Consider the following 21,767-nt stretch of genomic DNA (forward strand, 5'->3'; position numbering starts at 1 on the left):
GAGGATCAAGTTAGCCGTCAAAGACGGAAAGGGTTTTGCTTTTTCGGGAAGACACGACATGGATAATAAGTCGTGAAAAGCGATATCTGGTGCATGGGGTGATACACGATTAAGCTTTTCGAAGAAATCGAAAGCAGTGGCGTATGGGGTGGGGCGTCTTATGAAGATATGATAGGAATGATTCTATGAACTAGAGAAAACAAAGATACGAATGGACAAGCCAGCAAGCAAATGGGCGTGCACTATTGTGGCAATGTTTTTCATCATTTTTCGTGCAAAACTTTATCGTCTTATTGGACATGACATGAGAGTAACCATCCAACGCCAAATGGTATGAAATACATTCACCAATTCATCAAACGCATCATGCCTATTGATAAAACTCTCCAGCCTCAGCAGCTGCCTGACCTCATTATCCCATTCTTAGGTTATAATCGCAGCATGCTAGCCATATACTTATACATCTAGTCAATATTATACGCCTTGATCAACTCGGCCAACTTCAGGGCGTCAGCACCATAGTTCACAGCCGAAGCAGAATTGACTTGGTAACGGACCCTGCAATTAATGGTTAGTCACACCCTCGCAAAATGAACTCCTAAGAATATAAAGTGGAAATTCACATACCTCGCTTGCTCTTTGAAGTTATCGGTTTTGGCTCTGCATTTGAATGTCATCATCTTGCAATTTGCATCATCGAATGCCTTTTCCAAGGCCGATTGATCATTTTCCTTCAACTCCATCATCTCATCTGCACTCATTCCCATTATGAGCCTTCCTACTTCATCGAATGCCGTTAACCATAATTGGCCGGTGTGATCATTGACGTTTAGGGAGAGGATGTAGCGATATTCGGGTTTAGGGTGGGTTTGATTACATTTTTCGCAGCGCCATGTGCCATCATTTTCTTCGACGACTTTCTTACTGCAATTTTCGTTGATACAGGAGGGGTAGCAGAAAGTTTCTTGTTTGATGTAGACGATGGTGGCTCTGGTTGAGAAATAATCTGTGTTCTCTTCGGACATTCCAAGACCTTCGTCTTTGATTTGGGCAACGGTCTTGAGGGGGTCTTGGCGGCCGCCTGCTGCTCCGGCACTGGCCATGTTGCTATGTGAGGCAAAGTTTTCTGTGCGACCTTGGGAATCGTACCATCCCTTAAGCCTGTGTGCCTCTTGAATATCTGGGTCGAAGGACATTGAGCCAGAAGACAGCAAACTTAGACTTCTACCCCCAAAATCTGAAACTTTGACGCCCTTAAAAGCTACGATCGACTCTGGGCTAGCATCAAAAGAGGTTGCAGTCTTGCCCCATACAGTTAATCGGACAGAGTATCCAGTATCATCAACTAATGTCAACTCCCTCTTGCTGTATGGTTTATTAGTCGTCTTTGACATAATTTCTGAGGTTTCTCCAACTTCCTTGAGCACAGCGATGAGATCAACTGTGCTGTCTTTTTCGATTGTTTGTAAATCTCCAATGTTAGAAAAGTTGTATCGTACTTGAGGGACATTATCTTGGTCTTCGGCTTTCTCCACCAGGGTATCTCGTTCGAACATAAGCTCGTAGTCATTATTAATGTTGGAAAATTGCTTCTTTGCGATTTGAACTCGACAGGGACTCGTAATATAATAGACGTTGCCTTCCTGGAAAAGCTCATATAAAGCATCGCACTGCTCATTAAAGCCCGTTGCCTTAATCTCGCCACTTTCATCCAAAAGATTGACGCTAAAGAGCTTGCCTTCACTGTTCTGTTTGTGCCATGTTCTGATATCCGACTTGCTTGTAACTCTTGCTTTGATTGTCCATTTATGAGCGTACGGTGAGAGTGACTCAATAGGATATATGGTGGCGTGAGATGAGGAGTTGGAAGGACCACTGCGGGATGGGAGCGCACGATCTTGGGCGGCAGGTTGTTGGGGTTGAGGTTTATTTCCGTAAAAGCCACCTCCGCCAATTGTAGTATTGTGTGGTTTGACATCTACTTCGACCTTGACCGCAGTTGGTTCTCCGATCTTTTCCATCGTTCCCAAACTCTCGATGACATCGATATCGAGAATAATTAAAATTCTTAAAAGAAAAAAAAAGTTAGGCAACAACATCCCATCGGTAGACATCTGCAGATACTAACTGACCTTTTGCCTTTAACTTCATTTGCCTGATAGTTCTTCAGACGAATGAAGCAACCCTTTGTCAATTTTCCATCGTGTATTACATGATTTGCCTCTAAAATGGCATCAGTCAAATCGTTCTGGCAAAAGTCTAAATAGTTACAACATAGATTCTACTTACGAGTGGCAAGCATGCACTGTACAAAGTTCTGAACGTCGCTCACAACCAGTCTGAATCTTTCGGCCTGTCCATCTACTCCCGCACCCATTGGTTTGACTTGTACCACTTGACATACTGGTACCGGAAAGTCCTTTACTACACGATCAGTGTCATTGAAGATTGCACTATGCACAGTTAGCATAGAAAAATGATTAAAGGGTTAAATGTACTTACTTCAAGGCACCTTGAGTAATTTGAGCTTTTGCAACCTCCATGATTATCGACAACTATATGCACTCTTGTAGTAAAATAGTGAAAATGAATATGGTTGATGTATTATTGACTGGTCAACATTCGTAAATGGGGATTAGTCGCGGTTCGTGTAAATTGATTTATTTTACGCGTCTTGGAACGTGCAGTGCCCGCGCTAGCAGCCTGATTATGTCACGCTAACACGAAGTTCCCCGCCCCTTGCACCATCACCCCTCTTCACGTGGCCTCCCGCCGCCAAGCGCAAGTCCAGGTTAATAGTCCAATGCCTATCAATGCACCTCCTTGTTAACAAAACAACACTGACATACGAACACCTCAAAATTATACACAATGACCGACGAAACTGCCACCAGAGCCCCAGAAAGTGATGCTATGGAGGAATCAAAAGAGGTTCCTCAAGTCGAACCAAGCCCATTTCCAGGAGATACTCCAGCGCAAAGCGGTGCAAGTTTGGGTGTACGTCTTTGAGACATGAATGGGAAGAGCATTACTAACTTTTAAAAGGAGCATTGTGTGAAGGATAGACCAACACGTTAGTACTCTTGCGCAAAGTGCCTGCAATCTCGACAATGAAGGAATCAATTGCTGACGGAAATAGCTTCCGGTCATGGTTCATCTGGAGAAATTACACAACTTGGAGGAATCGATGTTTATATTTCAAAGCCAAGCGAATATCCTCATGCGCCATCGAAACTCTTACTACTCCTCACTGGTGCGACAGGCATGCATTCAGTAAATAATCAAATTCAGGCCGATAAATTCGCTGGCGAAGGCTTCCTTGTTATCATGCCCGATATGTTCCACAACGACCCATTACCTGGATCCGTGACGTATGTAGAAGAAAAGGATCCTTCTTTGATTGAAAAATTGAAGCTCCATGCCGCAGAGGCAGCAAAAAGTTTTCTAGCAGATATGTGGCTCGCAAGACAGACACCGGAAAAAATCCTACCGATTATCCATAAAGTTATAGAGGCTGCAAAGGACGAATTCGCAGATGCTGTAGCTAATGGGGGAGGAATATATTCCGTTGGTTACTGTTTAGGTGGAAAAATGACTCTATTACTAGCAGGCGAAAAATCAGATGGTGTTCATTGGGGCCAACATCATGCAAAGGACGAGGAAGCGGCCGTTGAAAAGAAAGGTCCATACATCAAAGTTGGTGCAATCGCTCACGCAACGTTAGTTGGAAAGGAAGATTGGGAGGGAACTAAAGTTCCATTATCATTTGTTTGTGTTGATGACGACCAGCTGTTCTCTCGTGAAGTTCAAGAGGCCGGCAAGACATACTTGAATGAGAACAACATCGAACATGAATTCAAGACGTACTCTGGCGTACCTCACGGATTTGCGATAGTAGGTGATTACGAGCAATTAAACATCAAGCAGGCACAAGCTGAGGCATATGACCAAATCTTGGCATGGTTGAAAGCTCATTAAATGACCATTTCTTTGCTTTGAGTCTACGAAGGCGTTTGGTGTGTTGGCGATGATGGTTGCTGTTATGAGCTATGGCTCATGGTTCGGACTTAAATTTAGGGGTGCAATACACTACAATGTTTACAATTCAAATCAAATGATGACTGCTACCATATCAAGTTTGAGTTGAGTGGTTCCTTTACGCCATTCTGCCATTACGCCAATACATCTAATATGCAAGTGTTCCCCCCTTATCGTGTATATGAACCCAAAGTAACGGGGACACATCATTCCATCCAGCTACCTCCACAACCTCCCACCTCACCCCAACCTCTCAAATCCACGCACCTCTACAAACCTCACATCTGTAAACAAAATCCCTCACTCACACCACACAATAGACGAGTCCACCCACAGCCCTACCATCTCCTTCCTCATAAACAGCACGCCGTAAGCAATATAACTACACCGTGTTAAGATTATGATATATATATAATTGAACCGACCCTTCATTCCTCTACAAACTGAAAAAGGGGGAGTAGATATTCTTATAAACAAACAGGATGCATGCTCATGAATCCAATAATAAGGAAAGATCTGGTTTTAATAAATAGATATCTATATCAACCCATCTAGTAATTAGTAATGCTCATAATGACCTTAAAAACTCCATCAATGCATGCAAGCATGCAAGCAAATCATCTCAAGGTATAAACTCCCAACTCCCATTTCTTTTCACATATTAATCATCTTTGCGTTCCCCTGGCCGGCTTTCTCTATACACATACGTCTCTACGTACCAAAAAATCTCCATCATCCCTAGAAGATCAGAAACCAGAGAATTCAACCCTCGAATCGAATCGAATCGAATTATCCTCAGCACCTCCCTACACCGGTAAACCCTCCTCCAAAGCTCCAATCAACCTATCAGATATTTCCCGGTACCCAAGCCTCCCCAATCCTCCTCATATCCTCGACAAATTTCCTACTGTTGATTTTCTTCCCGCCCTTGCCATTTACAGGACAGTGTTCATCTGGGTCGTAGAAGGGATTTTGCAGGAGACGGATGTAGGCTGCTTGCATGGCTTTGAATATCTATTTGTACTGTTAACTTTGTTTTCCCTTCCTTCTCTTTCCCCGCGTCCTCCTCCCAAACACAGACCAAACCAAAAAACCAAAGAAGCCAAAAGAAACTCACACTCCTAACATCCGCCTCCCTCACCCCACCCCCCGCAACACCACCTTCCCCCCCAGCTCCTCCACCACCCGCTGCCCCAGTACCCCCACCACCTTTAACCACCCTCCCCCTCGCATCCACAAAAACCACAAATCTCACCCCAGTATTCGTCTCGAACCCATAAGCCGCCAACCTCTCATCCACCGCATACAAAAGACCCAAATCGCCCGTGAGATTTTGATTTCCAGCGGACGTACGATTTCGCGCGTCAAAGATGTCGAGGGTCGAGCTGAGGAGGAGGGAGTATTGGAGGGGGGTGCGCAGGGTTTCGTGGACGGGGGCTGTGGGTTTGGAGGCGCTGATCGAGGATGTTGGGTATGGCGGGGAGTGGGGTGGGAAGATGGAGATGTGGAGGGGGTTGTTCTGGGTAGGGGTTAGTTGTTGGTTTGATGGTTGTAGATGGGTTGGGTGATGGGGTTTGAGATGGGAATGGATGGGCAGGTGGATGAGGATGAAGATGGGAGAGGAATTAAGGAACCTACATTTTTGCCTATTACGCCTAGACAGGCTATTGAAGGAATGGTTGTCATGATTAAGATTATGTGATTTGCGATTTCCTTTCCAATTGCACTAAGCTTGTGGATGGTCTGGTAGGTTCTATAGAGTGAGGTTGTGATGCGATGCGATGCGCTGCGACTGAAGCATTGATAGTTGCCGAGAACTCGCAAGGCTGCGATCAGCGCAACCACGAAATAGGAAATATTTACATTTAGAAACCTCACCAGATTTTGACAGTCAAGATGTGGGATATATTATATTGGGGTTTTGCATTCACAAGAGCAGGTTTATGGGAATTTAAATAGAGTACAGATATTCAACACATTGCATATTGGGTATTGTATAATCAGTCCAGCCTCGTAGCCTCGCCCCGTTCACGGCCACCCCACCTGGAATACATGCAAAAGCGCTCATTGAAACCAGAAACTCTTCCAACCCAGCTTTTTCATAACCTAGATGTCATTCAGGTAATTTTCCTCGGCTCCCCTCTGCCTCCTCCACAGAGGAATGACATAGTCTGCGAAAACCTAAGCAGTTTCATCCTCTACGCCAAGAGATTCCGTCTCATCCAAAGCTTTCAAGGCCTCTTCTATTTCCATTGGATCACTAATACCCCAAACTCCACCTCCCTTTAAAGTATCCATTCCCCTCATCCCGACTTCTTTTCCAACCAAATTCCTTCCAACCTTCCCAGGTCCAATACCAATCCACCTCCTCACTTTCTTTTCCTGATCTAGGTACTTTATCGAATCCCACCATCTGACTGTCTCCACACAACTTCTCGCCCAAAGGTCCTTTAATTCATCTTTACTTCGAAATGGTCTCGCACTAACGTTACTTATGCATTCCATCGTCCCGGGAAATATTAACAGATCCCTATCTTCCTTTCCCTTCACCCTGCTCTTTCCCTCCAACAGCTTCGACATAATCTTCGCCGCCGGTTTCATCAACGGACTATGAAAGGGACTATCACTCTTTAACCTCACAGCCCTTGGATCATGACCACCAAATTGTCTCAAATGCGTCAACAATTCTTTTATCCTCCCAATGTTCCCACTCAAAACAATCTGATTCTTACTATTAATATTCGCAATCAAGACCTGTTGTATAGGAGGAACTTCCGCGCTTTCAGATTTCGAGCCCGCGGAGTGTCCGAGAAATCCGTATATAGCTTCGATGAGAGGAGACAGATGATTGGGTTCGGTGACTAAAGCCACCATTCCATATTCACCTCCATGTTCTTCGCTCGCTCGCCGTGAACATTCAGCCATGACCTCCGCTCGTTTGCGCACCAGGTATAAACTATCTTCAAATTCTACATATCCCCCAACAACCAAAGAAGCGAATTCTCCTAATGAATGACCTAGTGTAAAATCGACTCGTTCATGCGTCTTGAAACCGAACTCGCGTTCTAATACTCGTAAAATCAAAATCGAAGAGGCCATAATAGCAGGTTGCGCGTTCCCGGTAGCTGTAAGCGTACTATTTGGTCCATTTGCAATAATCGACGAGAGTTTATAGCCTAGCAGATCGTCAATCTCCTCAACTATAGGACCAGCAGTAGACGGAAAAGCTTCCAGCCACGGTGTTAACATGCCAACCCTCTGAACTCCCTGACCTATTAATAATTAGTAGAATACAAACAAAGTAACACAAACAGTAAGTAGTAAACATGCAAGCAAGCAAGTTAATCAAGCAATCATACCCGGAAAAAACAGCGCAGTTTTCGGCCTCGAAGATTTACTAGACGAAGCATATCTTCTCTCTCTCCTCTCCCTCGAAACCCGCAGTCGATATGTCGTACCTGGATAAACCGTCCTATTCGCATTCAATGCGCAATCTTCGAGGAAGGAAACCGGACGAATTGAGATGCGCCTAGGCGCAAAGCACTTCATGATTGAATTTTTAGATTTTTCACGCAACGAGTGGATTGATGATAAAGTTGGGACGCGGAAGATCTTATATGAAATGAAGAGGAGGGTTTAAATGATTGATTGATTGATTCATAGCTTTGAGGATTAATGACGCTTCCACGAGGCTGTATTCGGCACAAAGCTACGCAGGCCATCCCTCCGGGGCAAATTAGCCGACTAATAAGCAGCCCCCCGCAGTCGGCCGGGAAATGGTGAAACCCCGCGAACTTGATAGTGATTGGCATGGATAAGACTGGTTCATGGTATATAGAGATAAACATTGCCACGACATGAATACAAAGTAAGTAGATTTGTCTGGACTGATCAGAATATGGATGCAAACGAGTAGTAATAAAGCAGAGTTCTTAGTAGTAGCATAAAATTCATGATAGTCTGACAGTAATTTTGTCCAACTCCATTTCCCAGTCCGTTCATTAGTGTCGTCCCCAGAACGCCGTTGATAAGCCTTAACAAAAACTTTAATGATCCCAGACTCCATAATAGATCATATCTATGACTCTAACCAATCGAGTAATTGTGGTGTGAAATAGCTGACAATGATGGTCGCACCAGCTCTCAGAATACCTTCAGTAGACTCAAGAGCCATTTCCTTCAAGTCAAAAACACCAGCCTTTGCGCCAGCATGAATCATCGCAAATTCCCCACTAACTTGATATGCTGCGATAGGCATATTTTTTCCGATGTCCTTTGCATCACTAATAATATCGAGATATTGGCTAGCTGGCTTGACCATGATAATGTCTGCGCCTTCACCGATATCTCTTTCAACGGCTCTACGAGCAAGACCACGAGCTCCTGGTGGTAATTGATAGCATTTTCGGTCGCCAAATGAAGGAACAGAGCCTGCTGCGTCACGGAATGGTCCGTATAAGCAGCCAGAGAACTTAGCAGCGTATGACATCAATACGACTTTGTGTGCAATGCCCTCCTCGATCAACTTGAGCTTGATAGCACGAATGCGACCGTCATTCATATCTGAAGGAGCAACGCAATGCGCACCAGCTTGAGCATATGCGATCGCAACATCTGAGACACGGTCGACAGACAACTGGTTGTTAAGACTACCATCATCCCTCAAAATACCGCAATGTCCGTGGGAGGTGTATTCGCAAAGGCAGACATCTGCCACGATGAAGAGTTGTGGAAATCGCTGACGGAGGAGTCGAATTGTAGCAATGACTGGACCCTGTGGATCATCTGCGCTTGTTCCGAGAGCGTCTTTGGCATTAGGCGCAACCGGTACACCGAATAATATGACTGATCTCAAACCCTTGCGGACAAGAGGTTCCAGGAATGGCACAACCTTGTTGATTCCTCGACGGTGTTGATCGGGAAGGGAGGGGATAAGGGTTTCTTCGTCATCAATGTCGGAGATAAACAGGGGGTAAATAAGCATTGACTGTGAGGGCTGTCAGAAGCTGAAAAATAGTTTACATAGCGATGTGAATCTTACCTTTGTCAATTGTCTCTCAGCCTGCCATGTTCTTGCCAAAGGATGACAGTAACCACCGTGCAATTGACTAGCAATATCTCCAGATATGCTCACGCTCGTCGCCGTCGTGCTTGCGTATGACCTGGCTCTGGAAATGTGCGAGTCGGCTCTAGAAACGTAAGATGCACGATCATCATAAGTCGAAACCGATGCCGCACCTCGAATTGGTGGTCGTCGCTCACTAGCAGCATCTCTAAATGATAAATCTTGTACGAGACTAGAGAAAGACATGTTGGATATGTAGTGAAGGTTCTGATCGGAAAGAATGGAAGTATTAAGAATTGAAAAATGTTAAAAGTGTCGATCGAAGGATGATATAAACTGTATTATAAAGGTGGCGTAGAAACGAGGCGGAAGTTCAGAAAATTATGGAGTCGGGTTAAATCGTGTGTGTCTGTGGGTTATGAATCCGGTAGCTCTTATTGGATAAAACTTTTATCAATGACAAAGTGCGAAAAATGGGTTATGAGAACAATTGACAGAGAGAGGAAGTTTGTTGCGATCTTATAAAGATGCAAATAATTTTCAAGTTGCACAGATTCCTAATGCGCTTTCTCCGTGTTTCGAATGTCTCATTGTGTTCTAACGTCAGCCATCATCCAATAACCGATAAGTTGCTTCAGCTGATACAGTATACCGGAATCCCGTTTACATTAATTATTTCCATATAAAAACTTTATTTTTTATATATATATGTATCGGAATTCCGGTAAATTAAGAAATTCCGATCAAAATTGTACAATTCCGGGATAAAAATTGTAAAGAAAAGGCTTGTATATCCTCCTCATACGCCTATCAGATAACCAATTCATAAAATCTCAGGAATAAAATCTTGATCACACAAATTTTATTGATGCCTTGTTGCCTAACTTCAACCTACCGGAAAGCCCATTAACCGTAAGCCGGAATTGATGTGATCGAATTTTTGGGGCCGGTACAATGGGGTTCTACTATAATGAGTACGTTGGCCAAGTAGATTTTTCCTGTTGTTCCAAACTTAGAAAGATTTTCGAACAACCTCATTCAAAGGCTGACCGCCGATTTTGTTTGTCAAAGAGAAAGAAGAAGGTTCGTAATTCCTTTCTTACTGTCATATGAAATTCACAGAGAGATGCCTACAAAGGAGTAAAGATTCGTTGTCTAACATGATAAATGTGTGTATATAAAATAATAAGTTTAGGAAATCTAAAGATCTTGAGAGTAGTTTGACCTGTAGTTCACCGTAATGATGACAATAGAATTACCACATCTGTGAAAACAATCCGAACGAAGGGCCGAACTCAAATCCAGCAACCTCAAATCCACAAATAGCCATATTCCGCCTTCCGCTTTCCGCTTTCCGGTTCTGCCAGTCTGCATGTATGCTTTCCTAAGCCATGTCGATCGTGATCGATATAAAAAGCGAGCCCTTCCATGATTCAGGAATGAGTAGTGTCGGGTCCCATCCTTCGAATCTTTTATATCTCAGCCCAGTGACAACCCACCAACCGCGAACACCTCCAAACCAATACAATTCAAATATATGCCGCACAAGAAGGGGCTTGTGCGTATTCAGGACTTTAAAATGTGCTTCTGTTCCTACATTGGGAAAATCGTTCCCGGAGTAGCATCAGCCGGGGCAGGATTGGCGGAGTAAGCACTCCCCACTCACGGGAACGGGAACAGTATTTGGAGCATGGGTTGGATGGCAGCATTGGGAGGGTAGCGAACGACATTATGGTCTTGAAATTATTTTTTGTTTCTTCTATATTTCTGTCATTTCTGCGATGTGGCTTAGTTCCTGGTCTTGAAAGTAGTTTTGAGTATGAACAAAATGATACAAGAAGTCAAATAATGATATTGATGAATGTATTTAATAGCGGATGAAGACAGCACTAGCGTGCTCCCCATATAAAGATAGCATACTCTCAATAAAATCCTAGCTTGGATATATATAATTGTGTGTTTTGGAAAACATATTCAAACAGTTATTAGAAAAGTGTCGCTAAAGACGTTTATAGTGTAAACGCCCTAAGTATGAGTTGCTAGCGCTTGCTTCATTCGAGATTTTGAATGAATGAATAGACTTCCTAGGTACAATGTGGATTATTTCAGAAATTCTGTCTCAGATACTAAGGCGTATGTCATCCACTTGCCATTGTGTTACCTTCACCATTTATTGTTGACCACTCGATTATGTATTAAACAAACACAGAGCTTTCATTGTTGATTGTCTGGCCGAGCTTAAAGCAGGCATAGAAACTAGTCGGGAGTTGAAACGAAAAAGTGATAGCTTAGTACCCAGCCAATGTTCTGCTAGTATAATAAAACAGATATATTGCACAAGTCTGTTCATGCATCATTCAGTAAATGATTGCATACCCTTTTTCTGGTTAAGAAAATGCAAAATCAGCTGCTATGTGAATCGCGAGGCTAGCTGAAATAAAGTGTTGAAGATCTTGGTCCAGGCACCTAGGTATTCAGCTGAACTGAAGAGTAAAGCTTAAGAAATCGGGTAATCAGGGGTTGGATGACAAAGCCGCAGGTCTGATGTGGTTAAGATAAACAATGAAATCCTTTTGGCCATAAGAGAAAGGTCCTCGTTATGATGCTCTACTTGTCAACATGATCCGAATCTCTGGGTACTATTAATAGGTATATTGTTGGTATGTTTTTGAGTGATGGATGTGCTAGCAGGACAATGGTCGAGGACTGAATGGTGTATGTTCCTGTATAAGATTGGATTTATAGAAAACAGTAGTCAACGGTTGAATAAACGACACTCACAAATATGATGTCTGGTCCTCCCTTTTTGAAAGTTTTCCCGAAAGATAAAGCTGTTGAGTTTTTTGTTTCCTTTTTGTGCTTAGTATCATGGTGTAAATATTCTGATCATTGACTTATCGAAAATAGTCAATAAATTTTTAAAGATGACTACCGGTGTAAAAACTTTGTACGCTGGAAGACAGAGGTATATCTTCATGGTAAAATATGGTGAATCGGCTTGGATGTTCAGTTGAGTCTATAATTTCCTGCTGTGCCCAGGAATATGGAAGCCATTTTGAGCAACACCAATAGAGATATCTCATGCGCCAATTCTAAGACCTAGCGAAGAATTTTGGAAGAGTAGGTGATGTTCACTCTTCATATTGGTATCGTTGTTTGATACAAGTCAGAGCTTCTAAAATTAGTGTGAGGTTATGCTCAAGTGTATGGTGCTGATAATTGTTTGACATCCCTACTAGCAAAGCATGAATAGCAATTGTTAGCTATGAAGGCCTTCTCCAGATTATACGCCGTGCAGTGTAAAGATTCATTTGTCTGTATGTGTGGTGGAAAACAATGGCGGGTTGGTGTTTGAAGGTTGGAAAGCGCCAGGTAACATTGGTCTATTGTAAGCTCGAATATGAATCCTAGTTGAGGAACTGTTAGCTTCTTGTTAATGCTAAAGGGTAGCCAAAGTGGAGTATCATGGGTTCTCAATGTGAACTGCCTACACGTTTGACCTCTCAATGTTGCATGATGGCCTTACAGGCAAATCATTAATGTTTAATAACGGACGAAGGGTTCGTGGTTATTCCGGTTTGTAATATCCACATAATCCGATTAACGAGTGTCCAAGATCATGATGCTGGGTTGGAAGTGGGTCGAAGGGTTCAATGTAAAGACATGCCAATTAAATTGCTTCTGATGATCTTGATGTCGAATGATACTCTATGCATGTGGCTGCTGGTACGTTGCTTTTGCGTCTGCATCCCTAGGCATAATGTTGCTCTTGTTGCTGCAATATAACGGACATGCATCTGCGCTTGTTGTGCTTCACCTTTCGGCATGATACTTGGGTAGGTTCATGTTCAAATAGGTGTTGATAAAGTGGCACACAACAACCTCAAAAGTTGGTAGTTGCTGTGTGCCAATGGCTCAAGAAGTATGTTTTCGTCGAAGAGTCCCAGCTCTATGAAAGACAGGAAGCTTTTCGGTCCTTTCAGGGCTTGGCTGTAAGGTACTGAAAATTGTAGAACTTGCTGGAGCTTTTACAATTAGAAGCGGCTATCTGGCTTTCCTTGAACTTTGTGGGAATGTGCTGGGAAGTCTATTAAACGCTGCAGCTCATTTAATTTGGTAGTAAGGCTACTGTTGCCGCTCAGAGAGCTGCCCAGACCCTCCGGAGCTTCTGTAGAGAGGCATTGAAGATATTAATGGTTGCTTAATCGATCCGGAATCTATCTTGTGTTTCTTGAATTCGTAAGAGGTTGGAGTTTTCAGGGTATTTTTAATTTTGAGCAAAGAAGCCACTGCTTTAAATACATATTTACAGCAAGAGAGGTAGTTGTGATGTCAGACTTGGTTCCCAACAGCCCGACTTAGGCAGGCAAGATGACAACTTTGTTCGAGGAAACTTTCCGTATGATTTTTGGGAGTCCTTCATTGGCAGAAAATGAAGTTTTTTATTTTAATTATACCTATATTATTTCATTTTTTTATTATCTTTCAAGCAAAATCTCATATCAATTTTCCAAGTCAGTCACCTTTTGCAGTCCACTACTTCCTCATTTGGATCTCACTGTTGTTAAACCCAAATTAGGCCCTTTCCTGCACATTCCCCGTCATCACGTACCTGGTGAGGTACCTTGATTCAAATTACAGCATTTTTTTATTGCAAGCTTCGCAATATTCTCTTTCTCAATTTCTACCTCCTACCACTACCATTCCACTTCTCTACCATAAGTCTATTGTCAAGTGCACAAAACCTTTAGTTTATCAAGCTCTCTGCCCATTTGATAAGATGAAAGTGCTGCTATTAAGGCTTGATATACAGACAACCGCTCTGCGCTTTTGAGGTGAGATCGTATCCCAATTTCATTTCCCTTTCATTCTCCATTGTCACTTCAAAGAAACCTGATGCTATCATGCAATTCTTGAATCAAAAGCATCATAAGTCTTTTACTGAGGTCTCATAGTCAATTGCTATGTACCATGTCCTTGGAAGTTTACTCCTCTTAACGTTCGATCCCGCTTCAGTCTATATCTTGCTCTTCTTTTCATGATTCGAACAAAAATCAATTCAGAGTACTGAATTACTGAGCTATATTTACACAATCAATTCATGTCTAGCATACTATTCACTGAATTGAAATAACCTATCTACACGCTACCATTTAATCCAATTCACTCCTTCCTCATATTCTTCCATCTCACACGTCATCGACATTACCTTGGCTAATATTATTCACTGTCTACAGTATCTAGCCGCCATCACCACCTCCCATACAACCCGGAACTTTAACTTCATGATATCTTGTACACTATCGTCTTCTCTCTTATAAACCACGGTCCCGAATTCTCTATCATGGAGACTTATGGCAAAAAGAAGAAGACTCTGATGGGTTCGTTCGCTTCACTCAGGAATTCACAGTACAATAAATCAAAGAAGAACAGAGTCAACAGGAGAGGTTAGTTTATCCATTTAAAAATCATTTTCTCCCATCCAAAAGGTCAATCCATACAACTACACTTAACTTTTGTCACTTCACTTAGCCCTGCACCTCTAACCATACTGGGCCATAAGGGGTTTCCTGCAAATGTCCTGAATGTCATCTCATGTATTCCCGTAAATCATGGCTTGGCTCAATTTTGAAATTATGCTAATTTGAGATTATCAATAGAGTTGAGTACGCGCCAATTATCAGCTTTTCACTCAACATCCGGCATTGAAGAACAGGATTCCGTCGAAGAAGTCCCGAGTGAGGAGGGAAATGGATTGGCAGAGGAGCCTGTCATCCACCAACCACACAATACGACTACAACCATTGAGAATACTCTACCACAATTGCCTAGTCTCAATTTTAGTGAACAAGAGATGTGGATTGCGGGAAAGGGCACTACTACGGGAGCGAACAACTCAAACGTTGATTGCCATAAGGGAAAGGCTTCCCACACAAGGAAGAACTCTGCACCTCCTATTCCGAGAAAGTCATCGAAGAGACAGTCAGCATTAGCTAAGACAGCTCGCCATAGGAGCCCAACGAAAGACTCTCAAACCCGAAGATTTCCCAAGGAACCAATCAGTCGAGTATTGAACGGTTCTAACGAAAAATCCCATCCAGCTGTTAGCCCGTCAGATCCTAATGCTATAAATGCTTCGGTTGCACAGACATTAAAGGCAATGGAAGAGCTCAAGCCTGGATCAACAAACACTTTGATAGTTGAAAAAAAGCGACGCTTAAGAGCTGGGGCCTTTTTGAAGGTTAAGAGCGTTTTGCAAGGGAGTTTTCGTCGTCGAAAGAACGATAGCACCCAAGAAGATTCCTTGGATAACTCCAGTTTCGTCGTCACGCCACAGGTTCGAGAGCACGTCGTTAGACGCTCGGAATCTGTTAGTGATATCGACCTAAGACTGAATGAAGGTGAATCTATTTCAATCTCTCTTCTAATTAGCATGACGATTCTAACTTTTCCAATAGTGCAAAATCTGAAGGACAGTACAAAGCTTCAAAACTTAAGAGGAAATTCTAGAATTCACAGAAAACCACTTAACAATGACGGCAGATCCTTCTACAGCCAGCAGTCAGCATTGGCGGACCCATTTACAGAGCCGCCAAGTTCGAGTGATCAAACGATGCCTCCTTCCATTTTCAATAGTCAGATGCTTGGAATTGGATCCTTGCCGGAATTTTCAAGCCCTCCTCGTACAAACAAGAAGGTTTCGTCTTACCGAAATACCAAGGGCTTCGATGATCTGGACTCTTTACTTACCTCGAGTCCTTTGGCTCAATCAACTCCGAGACTGCGACTAGAGTGCAATCATACCGATCCGGACAGAACCAGAAGAATGCAGAAGGTGGATGCAGGATCTCCATCTGTCCTCGATCATAATGTTTTAATTGAAAACAGCGAGGTCTATCAAGGTATGCTCGCTGATAGTCCAGTCAAAGTCAAAGACCCAAATCAACCTGAGCACCGCCGAAAATTAGTACAGCAGGTTGGAATGCTAAGAGAGAAGACTGTTAACAACTTTGTTGCCGCCGTCCAAACCTTATCCGGATCCACAAGCGATTCAGGTTTTGCCCCTCTCAATCGGAAGTGGAAGAAGAACCCTTCCCCAAGTAAGGCACGACTAGAAGAATTGAGCAGAAATCTTCCACATTTCCCTGAGCCAGAGCCTATGCTCTATCGTGCCCACAAGCACAAAGATAGTAATGACATTCACAAGGCAACTTTTGCTTTGCGAGAAAAGCGTAAGAATAATGATCAAGAAAATAAGGAGCTCTTAGAAGGACTGCTCACTTCAGATGAGGATAGTCAAGACAGCGAGGAGAGTGAGGATACAGAGCGGAGTTTCCCTCGGAAAGATAATATGTTAAGAAGGGCTTCCGCATCTTTGCCACTTATCAATCCATCGTCCAGACCAATATCCGCAAGCCAGTCATCACCAGCCCTTGGTGTTGAGGGTTTGGAGGTTAGAGCTTCTGTTCAACCTAGAAACATCATGGATCAGGACGATTCAATGATGGATCTGGATGAATTACAGTTAGTTACATCACCGCCTCCAACCCAATCTTTTCATAGCATTGAGAGCTGTGACGATCTTATCGCTTTTTAAGATATAAACCTTTTACTTGCTAACGAATGGATATCAGATGGGACGAAACTATGTATGATGTCGGCATGAGGCATTTCTAGAGCCCAACCAACCCAAGATTTCCTATACCTTCACATGATTCAGACCACGCGTTGTTGTTGCGATACCCCATAATTTCTTGCGAGTTTTATCTGGATTCGAACTTGTCTTTTTATTACCTGGTTCATCCTTTACGCTATGAATTTCTTATGCTTTTATTTCTTTTTCTCTCGAGCTGTATAGCAAATTCTCTTGCTTGAAAGATTGATCAACTCAACATTGGTAGTATTTGTGCTACCCGGAGCTAATTTTTTGAGCTGATGGTCTTATTATAGCCTTGCCTTTACTGTGTTGTGGTACTTTGCTTATATTTTTTGGGGGATTATAATGATTGTTTTGATACGGTACGATGAATGAATGACCTGGGATGATATATACGAACTTGTTTCTGCTTTTTGATGGATTTCTTTGGTCCTTTGTACGATTATATACTGCGTGGCGGAACGAGATTGTGGATTAATGGTGTGGATGAATGGGCAATTTGAATTTCAAATCTTGCTTGTTCGGATGGAAATAGGAGTCATGCTGTAGATGGATAATCGGTTGAAGGAAAATAAGAGGATATACCGAAGAATTGTAAAAGCGTGGGAGGATACTACGATAGATGGAATCCTGATGTGACAGGAGATTGATTGCATAGGATCTGGTCTTCTTTGGCATACGAAGTTTGTCATTTGAGACTTTCTTTGACCATTCATGCAGGGGATATGGCTCTGGGACATGATCGATGGCTATTATTGGACCAAACTCACTTACGAAAGATGATGAATAGGCTTAAATACAGGAAGGGTTTACTTCAACACTATTTGTGTTATGTTCTTGATTTTCGAAAGGTTCACTTATCTTTATATAGTTACTGCATGGCATGATGTGAAACTAGAGCTGGTATCCCCAAGAGGGAACCCACTTGGGTTGCATCACAGTACATAGATAGGCAGAAAGAATTCAAACATTTGATTTGCCAGGAAACGCAGTTCAAGAAATGATATATATATATATATAATGTATAATGTGACACCTACGAGATGTTAAATCTCAACATACCAAACTCGCGTATCCTGTTGAAGGACAAAACACAGAAATCCAAAAATCACAAAACTAGATACAAGGAAACCTCCTCTCAATCATCCCCTCGAAAATCTACAAAGTATCTCCACCCATCTCCCCGCTCATCTCCCTACTCGTCACACCTCTGCGCCCGTTGATCTCTCCCTGTCCATCAATCCCCCCATTTAACTTCCCACCATTAACCCCATTCACATTCTCCCCATTAACCCCCCTCCCCCCATTCTTCACCACATTCCCATCGCCCCTCTCCTCCAACGCCCTCCGAATATGCGCACTCAACCATTTTCCCTCCAGCGCACTCGCGCTCATCTGTCCCGCGCCACTGATCTCTCCCACGCAAGAAGCAGTCCCGCAGTTACAGGAAAAAGATTGAGACATCTTCCATTCGGTGGAGGGGTAGAAGAAGGTTAGTTCTTGGCCGGGTTGGAGGCCCGTGTGAGAGGTTAGGATGTGCTGGTTTTGTACGTCGAAGATCTGTGGTGGGGTGAGGTGTTAGAGAGAGACGTGGGGCGGGGGGGAATTACTGGGGTATAGGGAGGAGGGTTTTTGGGGGCGGGGGATTAGGGAATACTTTGACGTACGAGAGAGGGTTCACAGGAATGGTTTATATACAATAAATCCGAATTGAGGTTTAAATGCGTGTTGGTATCTGTCTGGACTGTTGCATAAGTAGCCTCAGGGGCAGACGTACATGGGGGAAATTCCTGAATTGGTTAGCTATTATTTCTTCCTTTTATATACATATTTTTTTCTCATATAAAAAAAGTATTTTTAATCTTATATTTTTGTCAGAGGGTAAAAAATACCATTTTTGCAAACACAGCGTACGGCGGTAGAGAAACTCTAGAAATGGATTTCGTGGTATATCCGTTTTCGTCCTCGCCGTAGATTACTTCTTGGATGTGTGGGTGGGAGGGTTGGGACCAGAAGGGTTTGACGGGTGCCATGTTTTCTTTTTTGATGGGGAGAGGTTGGCTTTGGTTTGGTTTGGGTCTTGGGAGGGAGGTTTGTTGGAGAATGATTGTCTGTTGCTGGATTGGGAAATTCGGAGGTTATTTGTGGTGGTGGGGTTGGATGGTGAGTGGGATTGTGGTTTGATGACTGATAATCGCTTCTTTCGAGACGGGTGAGTAGATTGGTAATCTTGGGATTTCTTCTTGACAATCTGTTGTCGTGGATTCGTTGTATCGAGCAAAAGAAAGGAAGAAAGAAGGAATACGTGTGGAGATAAAGAAGAGAAAAAACAATCCTAACACATGCCAAACAACTTACCTCAAAACCAAGCTTCATCCCATACCTACCTATCCCTTCCGACTAGCTAACTAGCTCCCCTCCTCCGAGCATTCATCGGCTAGAAGGATCATTTCTTTGCAAATATAAACATAAATATAAATGACACATACATACATAATACATATCCAACAATAAGATTAACGGTTAACCAAGCAGATCAAAACATCCGATCCATCCATCCATCATTCATCATTCATCATTCTATTCATGGCCAGTAGAAACCACAACATATAATAAATCCAATTCCATTACCTCATATGAATCAAGATTGCAAAGCAGCCAAAAGCCCTACGTGCATCATGATGATGCATCATGTAAGGTACGGAGTGGTCTTACATACTATTAGTACATACTGTTAGTACTTGAATACCAAGTACTAACGGAGTACTATAGGAGAGTACCCGCTCTTTTCCCAAAGCCGAGTCTAGAGATGTGTGCCGAGGCCGGTGCCGAGGTATTGAGGGATAGATGGAGATGCATGCAGATGGAGGGAGGTGGAGTGGGAGAATTCAGCGGCGTGGTGGGGTAGCTACTGTAGGGTCACGTTGGGTGCAGGATTTTGGGGTTGAGTAATCATGGTTTTTGAGATTCTGGTTTTGGGAGAAACGGAAGAAAGGGAAGGGAAGGGAAAGGAGAGGATATATTTATCTTTATAGCATATATTAGCTGCATGTCTTTCTGTACCTACTGGAGCGGGGTACAACTCGGGGTTACAATATGTATTATGTAAGCAAGCACCCTTCATATCATCTCTGTTTGGGAATATATTTCTGATCTTGGCATTCTTTGAGTAAGGCTACATCTTTCGAAGTTTCGATTGCTTCCATTCAAGGAATGAATCAAATACCCCTCATCAACTATGAGATGATATCGAATTTTCAATATGCATTTGGTACCTGGAGAATTGGATATAAGGCTCAACTAATCAGCATTCATTGCTTAAGGAGTCTACGTCATATTCAGTGACGTTATTGTATTTTGGAAAAGTGCTCCTGTTGATGCATAGCAGCAGTTTGTAGGCCGGCATATAGTATTTGGGTAGGTGTTCAATGTAGGTCGTTTATATTTGAATAAACATATTTAAAAGATCAGTTAGAGCTCTTTTCTTACTTTCTCTCTATCAATTTCTTCCAATTTCCTCTTATTTCACTCATAGATTTTCAGTATCAAACCATAGTAGCTACCCAGTGCAGATTGAAGCATCGCAGCCATGAAATCACGCAGGCAAGCGATCATCATCCTTCATTCCAATTCCAAACTCTTCTAACAATCCACAGGTAGGAATGATAGGAGCCGAGTTCCATGAGAGGAGGAATGTCTCTCCTCCTCGCCGAAAATGGAATTTCAGTCTCCATCAATGATCCCTCCATCTCCACAGTCGATTCCCTCATTCAATCTGCCAAAGATCAAAATATCACCTCGAGAACCTTGTCAAAACACACCGAGTATAAATCTCTTATCGATTCTCTCTCTTCACCAAGAGTCATCTTCTTTTCCTTGCCGCATGGAAATGTAGGTGATACTGTTGTTGAAGGGCTTCATCCTTATCTCGACAAAGGTGATATAATAATTGATTGCGCGAATGAAAATTGGCTTAACACACAACGGAGACAGGGAAAATTGATAGCACAGGGTGTATTTTACATAGGATGTGGTGTATCAGGAGGTTATCAAGCTGCACGACGAGGACCTAGTATGTGTCCTGGAGGTCAAGAACAAGCATTGGATATTGTCATGCCGTTGTTAGAAAAAATAGCTGCGAAAGCAAGTGATGGAACACCATGTGTAGCGAGGATAGGAGATGGTGGTGCGGGACATTATGTCAAGATGATTCATAATGGCATTGAGCATGGAATGATGAGCGCCATTAGTGAAGCTTGGACTTTTATGAATAAACATTTGGGAATGGAATATGATGAGATTGGTAAGGTATTTGAGAAGTGGTCTGCTGAGGGAGAATTGGTACGTTTTTACTTAGTACTTTAATGTCTTGTTGAATAGAGACATTGAATGAATGGCTGAATAGTAATACTAACTGCAACAGAAAAATACCTTCCTCATCCAAATCGGCGCAGACATCTGCGAACAAAAAGATAAATCCGGAAACCACGTTCTAGCCGATGTAAAAGACAAAGTAGTACAAGACACCGACAATAGCGAAGGCACAGGAATCTGGTCCAACACACAAGCAACCTCACTCCACGTTCCCGCTCCCACCCTCTCCACAGCCCACTACCTCCGCATCGTGTCCGCCTATCGCGGACACAGACAACACGTACACGAAGCCTTCCACGATTCCTTCAAACCATGCCGCATCAACATCAAAGACGCAGAAGAAAAGCGAAAAATCATAGAAGATCTCCGCCAAGCAGTCTACATCACCTGTCTCGCCTCCCACATCCAAGGCATGAATATCATCACCAAAGCCAACCACCAAAACAAATGGAATATAAATTTCCCGAATATCATCCAAATCTGGCGCGCGGGCTGTATTATCCAGTGTCCGCAAATCTCTACCCTCCTCTCGCAAACCTATTTTCCCACAGCCTCTACATCCTCGAACTCCGCACCCCCAGACCCCCTCTCCACCCCCTCCACAATCACCGCCCTAACAACCGGTTTCGTCCC

At 43.0% G+C, this 21,767-nt stretch overlaps 10 protein-coding genes across 10 annotated transcripts; 4 read left to right on the forward strand and 6 right to left on the reverse strand.

The window, feature by feature from the left end:
- Nucleotides 1–464: 464 nt before the first annotated feature.
- On the reverse strand, nt 465–2,543 carry SS1G_08173 (hypothetical protein; the record flags this gene model as incomplete). The annotated part of the gene is made up of 5 exons (XM_001590383.1): nt 465–558; nt 628–2,067; nt 2,133–2,223; nt 2,290–2,453; nt 2,503–2,543. The coding sequence occupies 5 exons, from the start codon at nt 2,541–2,543 to the stop codon at nt 465–467; spliced, it is 1,830 nt and encodes a 609-aa protein (XP_001590433.1).
- A 328-nt stretch (nt 2,544–2,871) lies between these two features.
- Nucleotides 2,872–3,978, forward strand: SS1G_08174 (hypothetical protein; the record flags this gene model as incomplete). Its single annotated transcript, XM_001590384.1, has 3 exons — nt 2,872–2,997; nt 3,046–3,073; nt 3,140–3,978. The coding sequence occupies 3 exons, from the start codon at nt 2,872–2,874 to the stop codon at nt 3,976–3,978; spliced, it is 993 nt and encodes a 330-aa protein (XP_001590434.1).
- Nucleotides 3,979–4,505: 527 nt separating this feature from the next.
- Nucleotides 4,506–5,724, reverse strand: SS1G_08175 (hypothetical protein; the record flags this gene model as incomplete). Its single annotated transcript, XM_001590385.1, has 5 exons — nt 4,506–4,575; nt 4,746–4,776; nt 4,947–5,052; nt 5,156–5,557; nt 5,677–5,724. The coding sequence occupies 5 exons, from the start codon at nt 5,722–5,724 to the stop codon at nt 4,506–4,508; spliced, it is 657 nt and encodes a 218-aa protein (XP_001590435.1).
- Nucleotides 5,725–6,219: 495 nt separating this feature from the next.
- On the reverse strand, nt 6,220–7,587 carry SS1G_08176 (hypothetical protein; the record flags this gene model as incomplete). Its single annotated transcript, XM_001590386.1, has 2 exons — nt 6,220–7,310; nt 7,398–7,587. The coding sequence occupies 2 exons, from the start codon at nt 7,585–7,587 to the stop codon at nt 6,220–6,222; spliced, it is 1,281 nt and encodes a 426-aa protein (XP_001590436.1).
- A 529-nt stretch (nt 7,588–8,116) lies between these two features.
- On the reverse strand, nt 8,117–9,349 carry SS1G_08177 (conserved hypothetical protein; the record flags this gene model as incomplete). Its single annotated transcript, XM_001590387.1, has 2 exons — nt 8,117–9,025; nt 9,080–9,349. 2 exons carry the CDS (start codon nt 9,347–9,349, stop codon nt 8,117–8,119), a joined length of 1,179 nt encoding a protein of 392 aa, XP_001590437.1.
- A 954-nt stretch (nt 9,350–10,303) lies between these two features.
- Nucleotides 10,304–10,833, reverse strand: SS1G_08178 (predicted protein; the record flags this gene model as incomplete). Its single annotated transcript, XM_001590388.1, has 2 exons — nt 10,304–10,572; nt 10,770–10,833. 2 exons carry the CDS (start codon nt 10,831–10,833, stop codon nt 10,304–10,306), a joined length of 333 nt encoding a protein of 110 aa, XP_001590438.1.
- A 1,194-nt stretch (nt 10,834–12,027) lies between these two features.
- SS1G_08179 (predicted protein) lies at nt 12,028–12,117 on the forward strand (the record flags this gene model as incomplete). The annotated part of the gene is made up of 1 exon (XM_001590389.1): nt 12,028–12,117. One exon carries the CDS (start codon nt 12,028–12,030, stop codon nt 12,115–12,117), a length of 90 nt encoding a protein of 29 aa, XP_001590439.1.
- A 2,330-nt stretch (nt 12,118–14,447) lies between these two features.
- Nucleotides 14,448–16,780, forward strand: SS1G_08180 (predicted protein; the record flags this gene model as incomplete). The annotated part of the gene is made up of 4 exons (XM_001590390.1): nt 14,448–14,550; nt 14,764–15,473; nt 15,576–16,627; nt 16,738–16,780. The coding sequence occupies 4 exons, from the start codon at nt 14,448–14,450 to the stop codon at nt 16,778–16,780; spliced, it is 1,908 nt and encodes a 635-aa protein (XP_001590440.1).
- Nucleotides 16,781–17,918: 1,138 nt separating this feature from the next.
- On the reverse strand, nt 17,919–18,793 carry SS1G_08181 (hypothetical protein; the record flags this gene model as incomplete). Its single annotated transcript, XM_001590391.1, has 3 exons — nt 17,919–18,320; nt 18,428–18,550; nt 18,653–18,793. The coding sequence occupies 3 exons, from the start codon at nt 18,791–18,793 to the stop codon at nt 17,919–17,921; spliced, it is 666 nt and encodes a 221-aa protein (XP_001590441.1).
- Nucleotides 18,794–19,441: 648 nt separating this feature from the next.
- Nucleotides 19,442–21,550, forward strand: SS1G_08182 (hypothetical protein; the record flags this gene model as incomplete). The annotated part of the gene is made up of 7 exons (XM_001590392.1): nt 19,442–19,458; nt 19,533–19,664; nt 20,159–20,177; nt 20,430–20,651; nt 20,772–21,101; nt 21,184–21,414; nt 21,512–21,550. 7 exons carry the CDS (start codon nt 19,442–19,444, stop codon nt 21,548–21,550), a joined length of 990 nt encoding a protein of 329 aa, XP_001590442.1.
- Between the last annotated feature and the right edge of the window lie 217 nt (nt 21,551–21,767).

Source organism: Sclerotinia sclerotiorum, genomic scaffold (genome assembly GCF_000146945.2).
Source record: "Sclerotinia sclerotiorum 1980 UF-70 scaffold_11 genomic scaffold, whole genome shotgun sequence".
In the NCBI taxonomy this organism is placed as follows: Eukaryota; Fungi; Ascomycota; class Leotiomycetes; order Helotiales; family Sclerotiniaceae; genus Sclerotinia; species Sclerotinia sclerotiorum.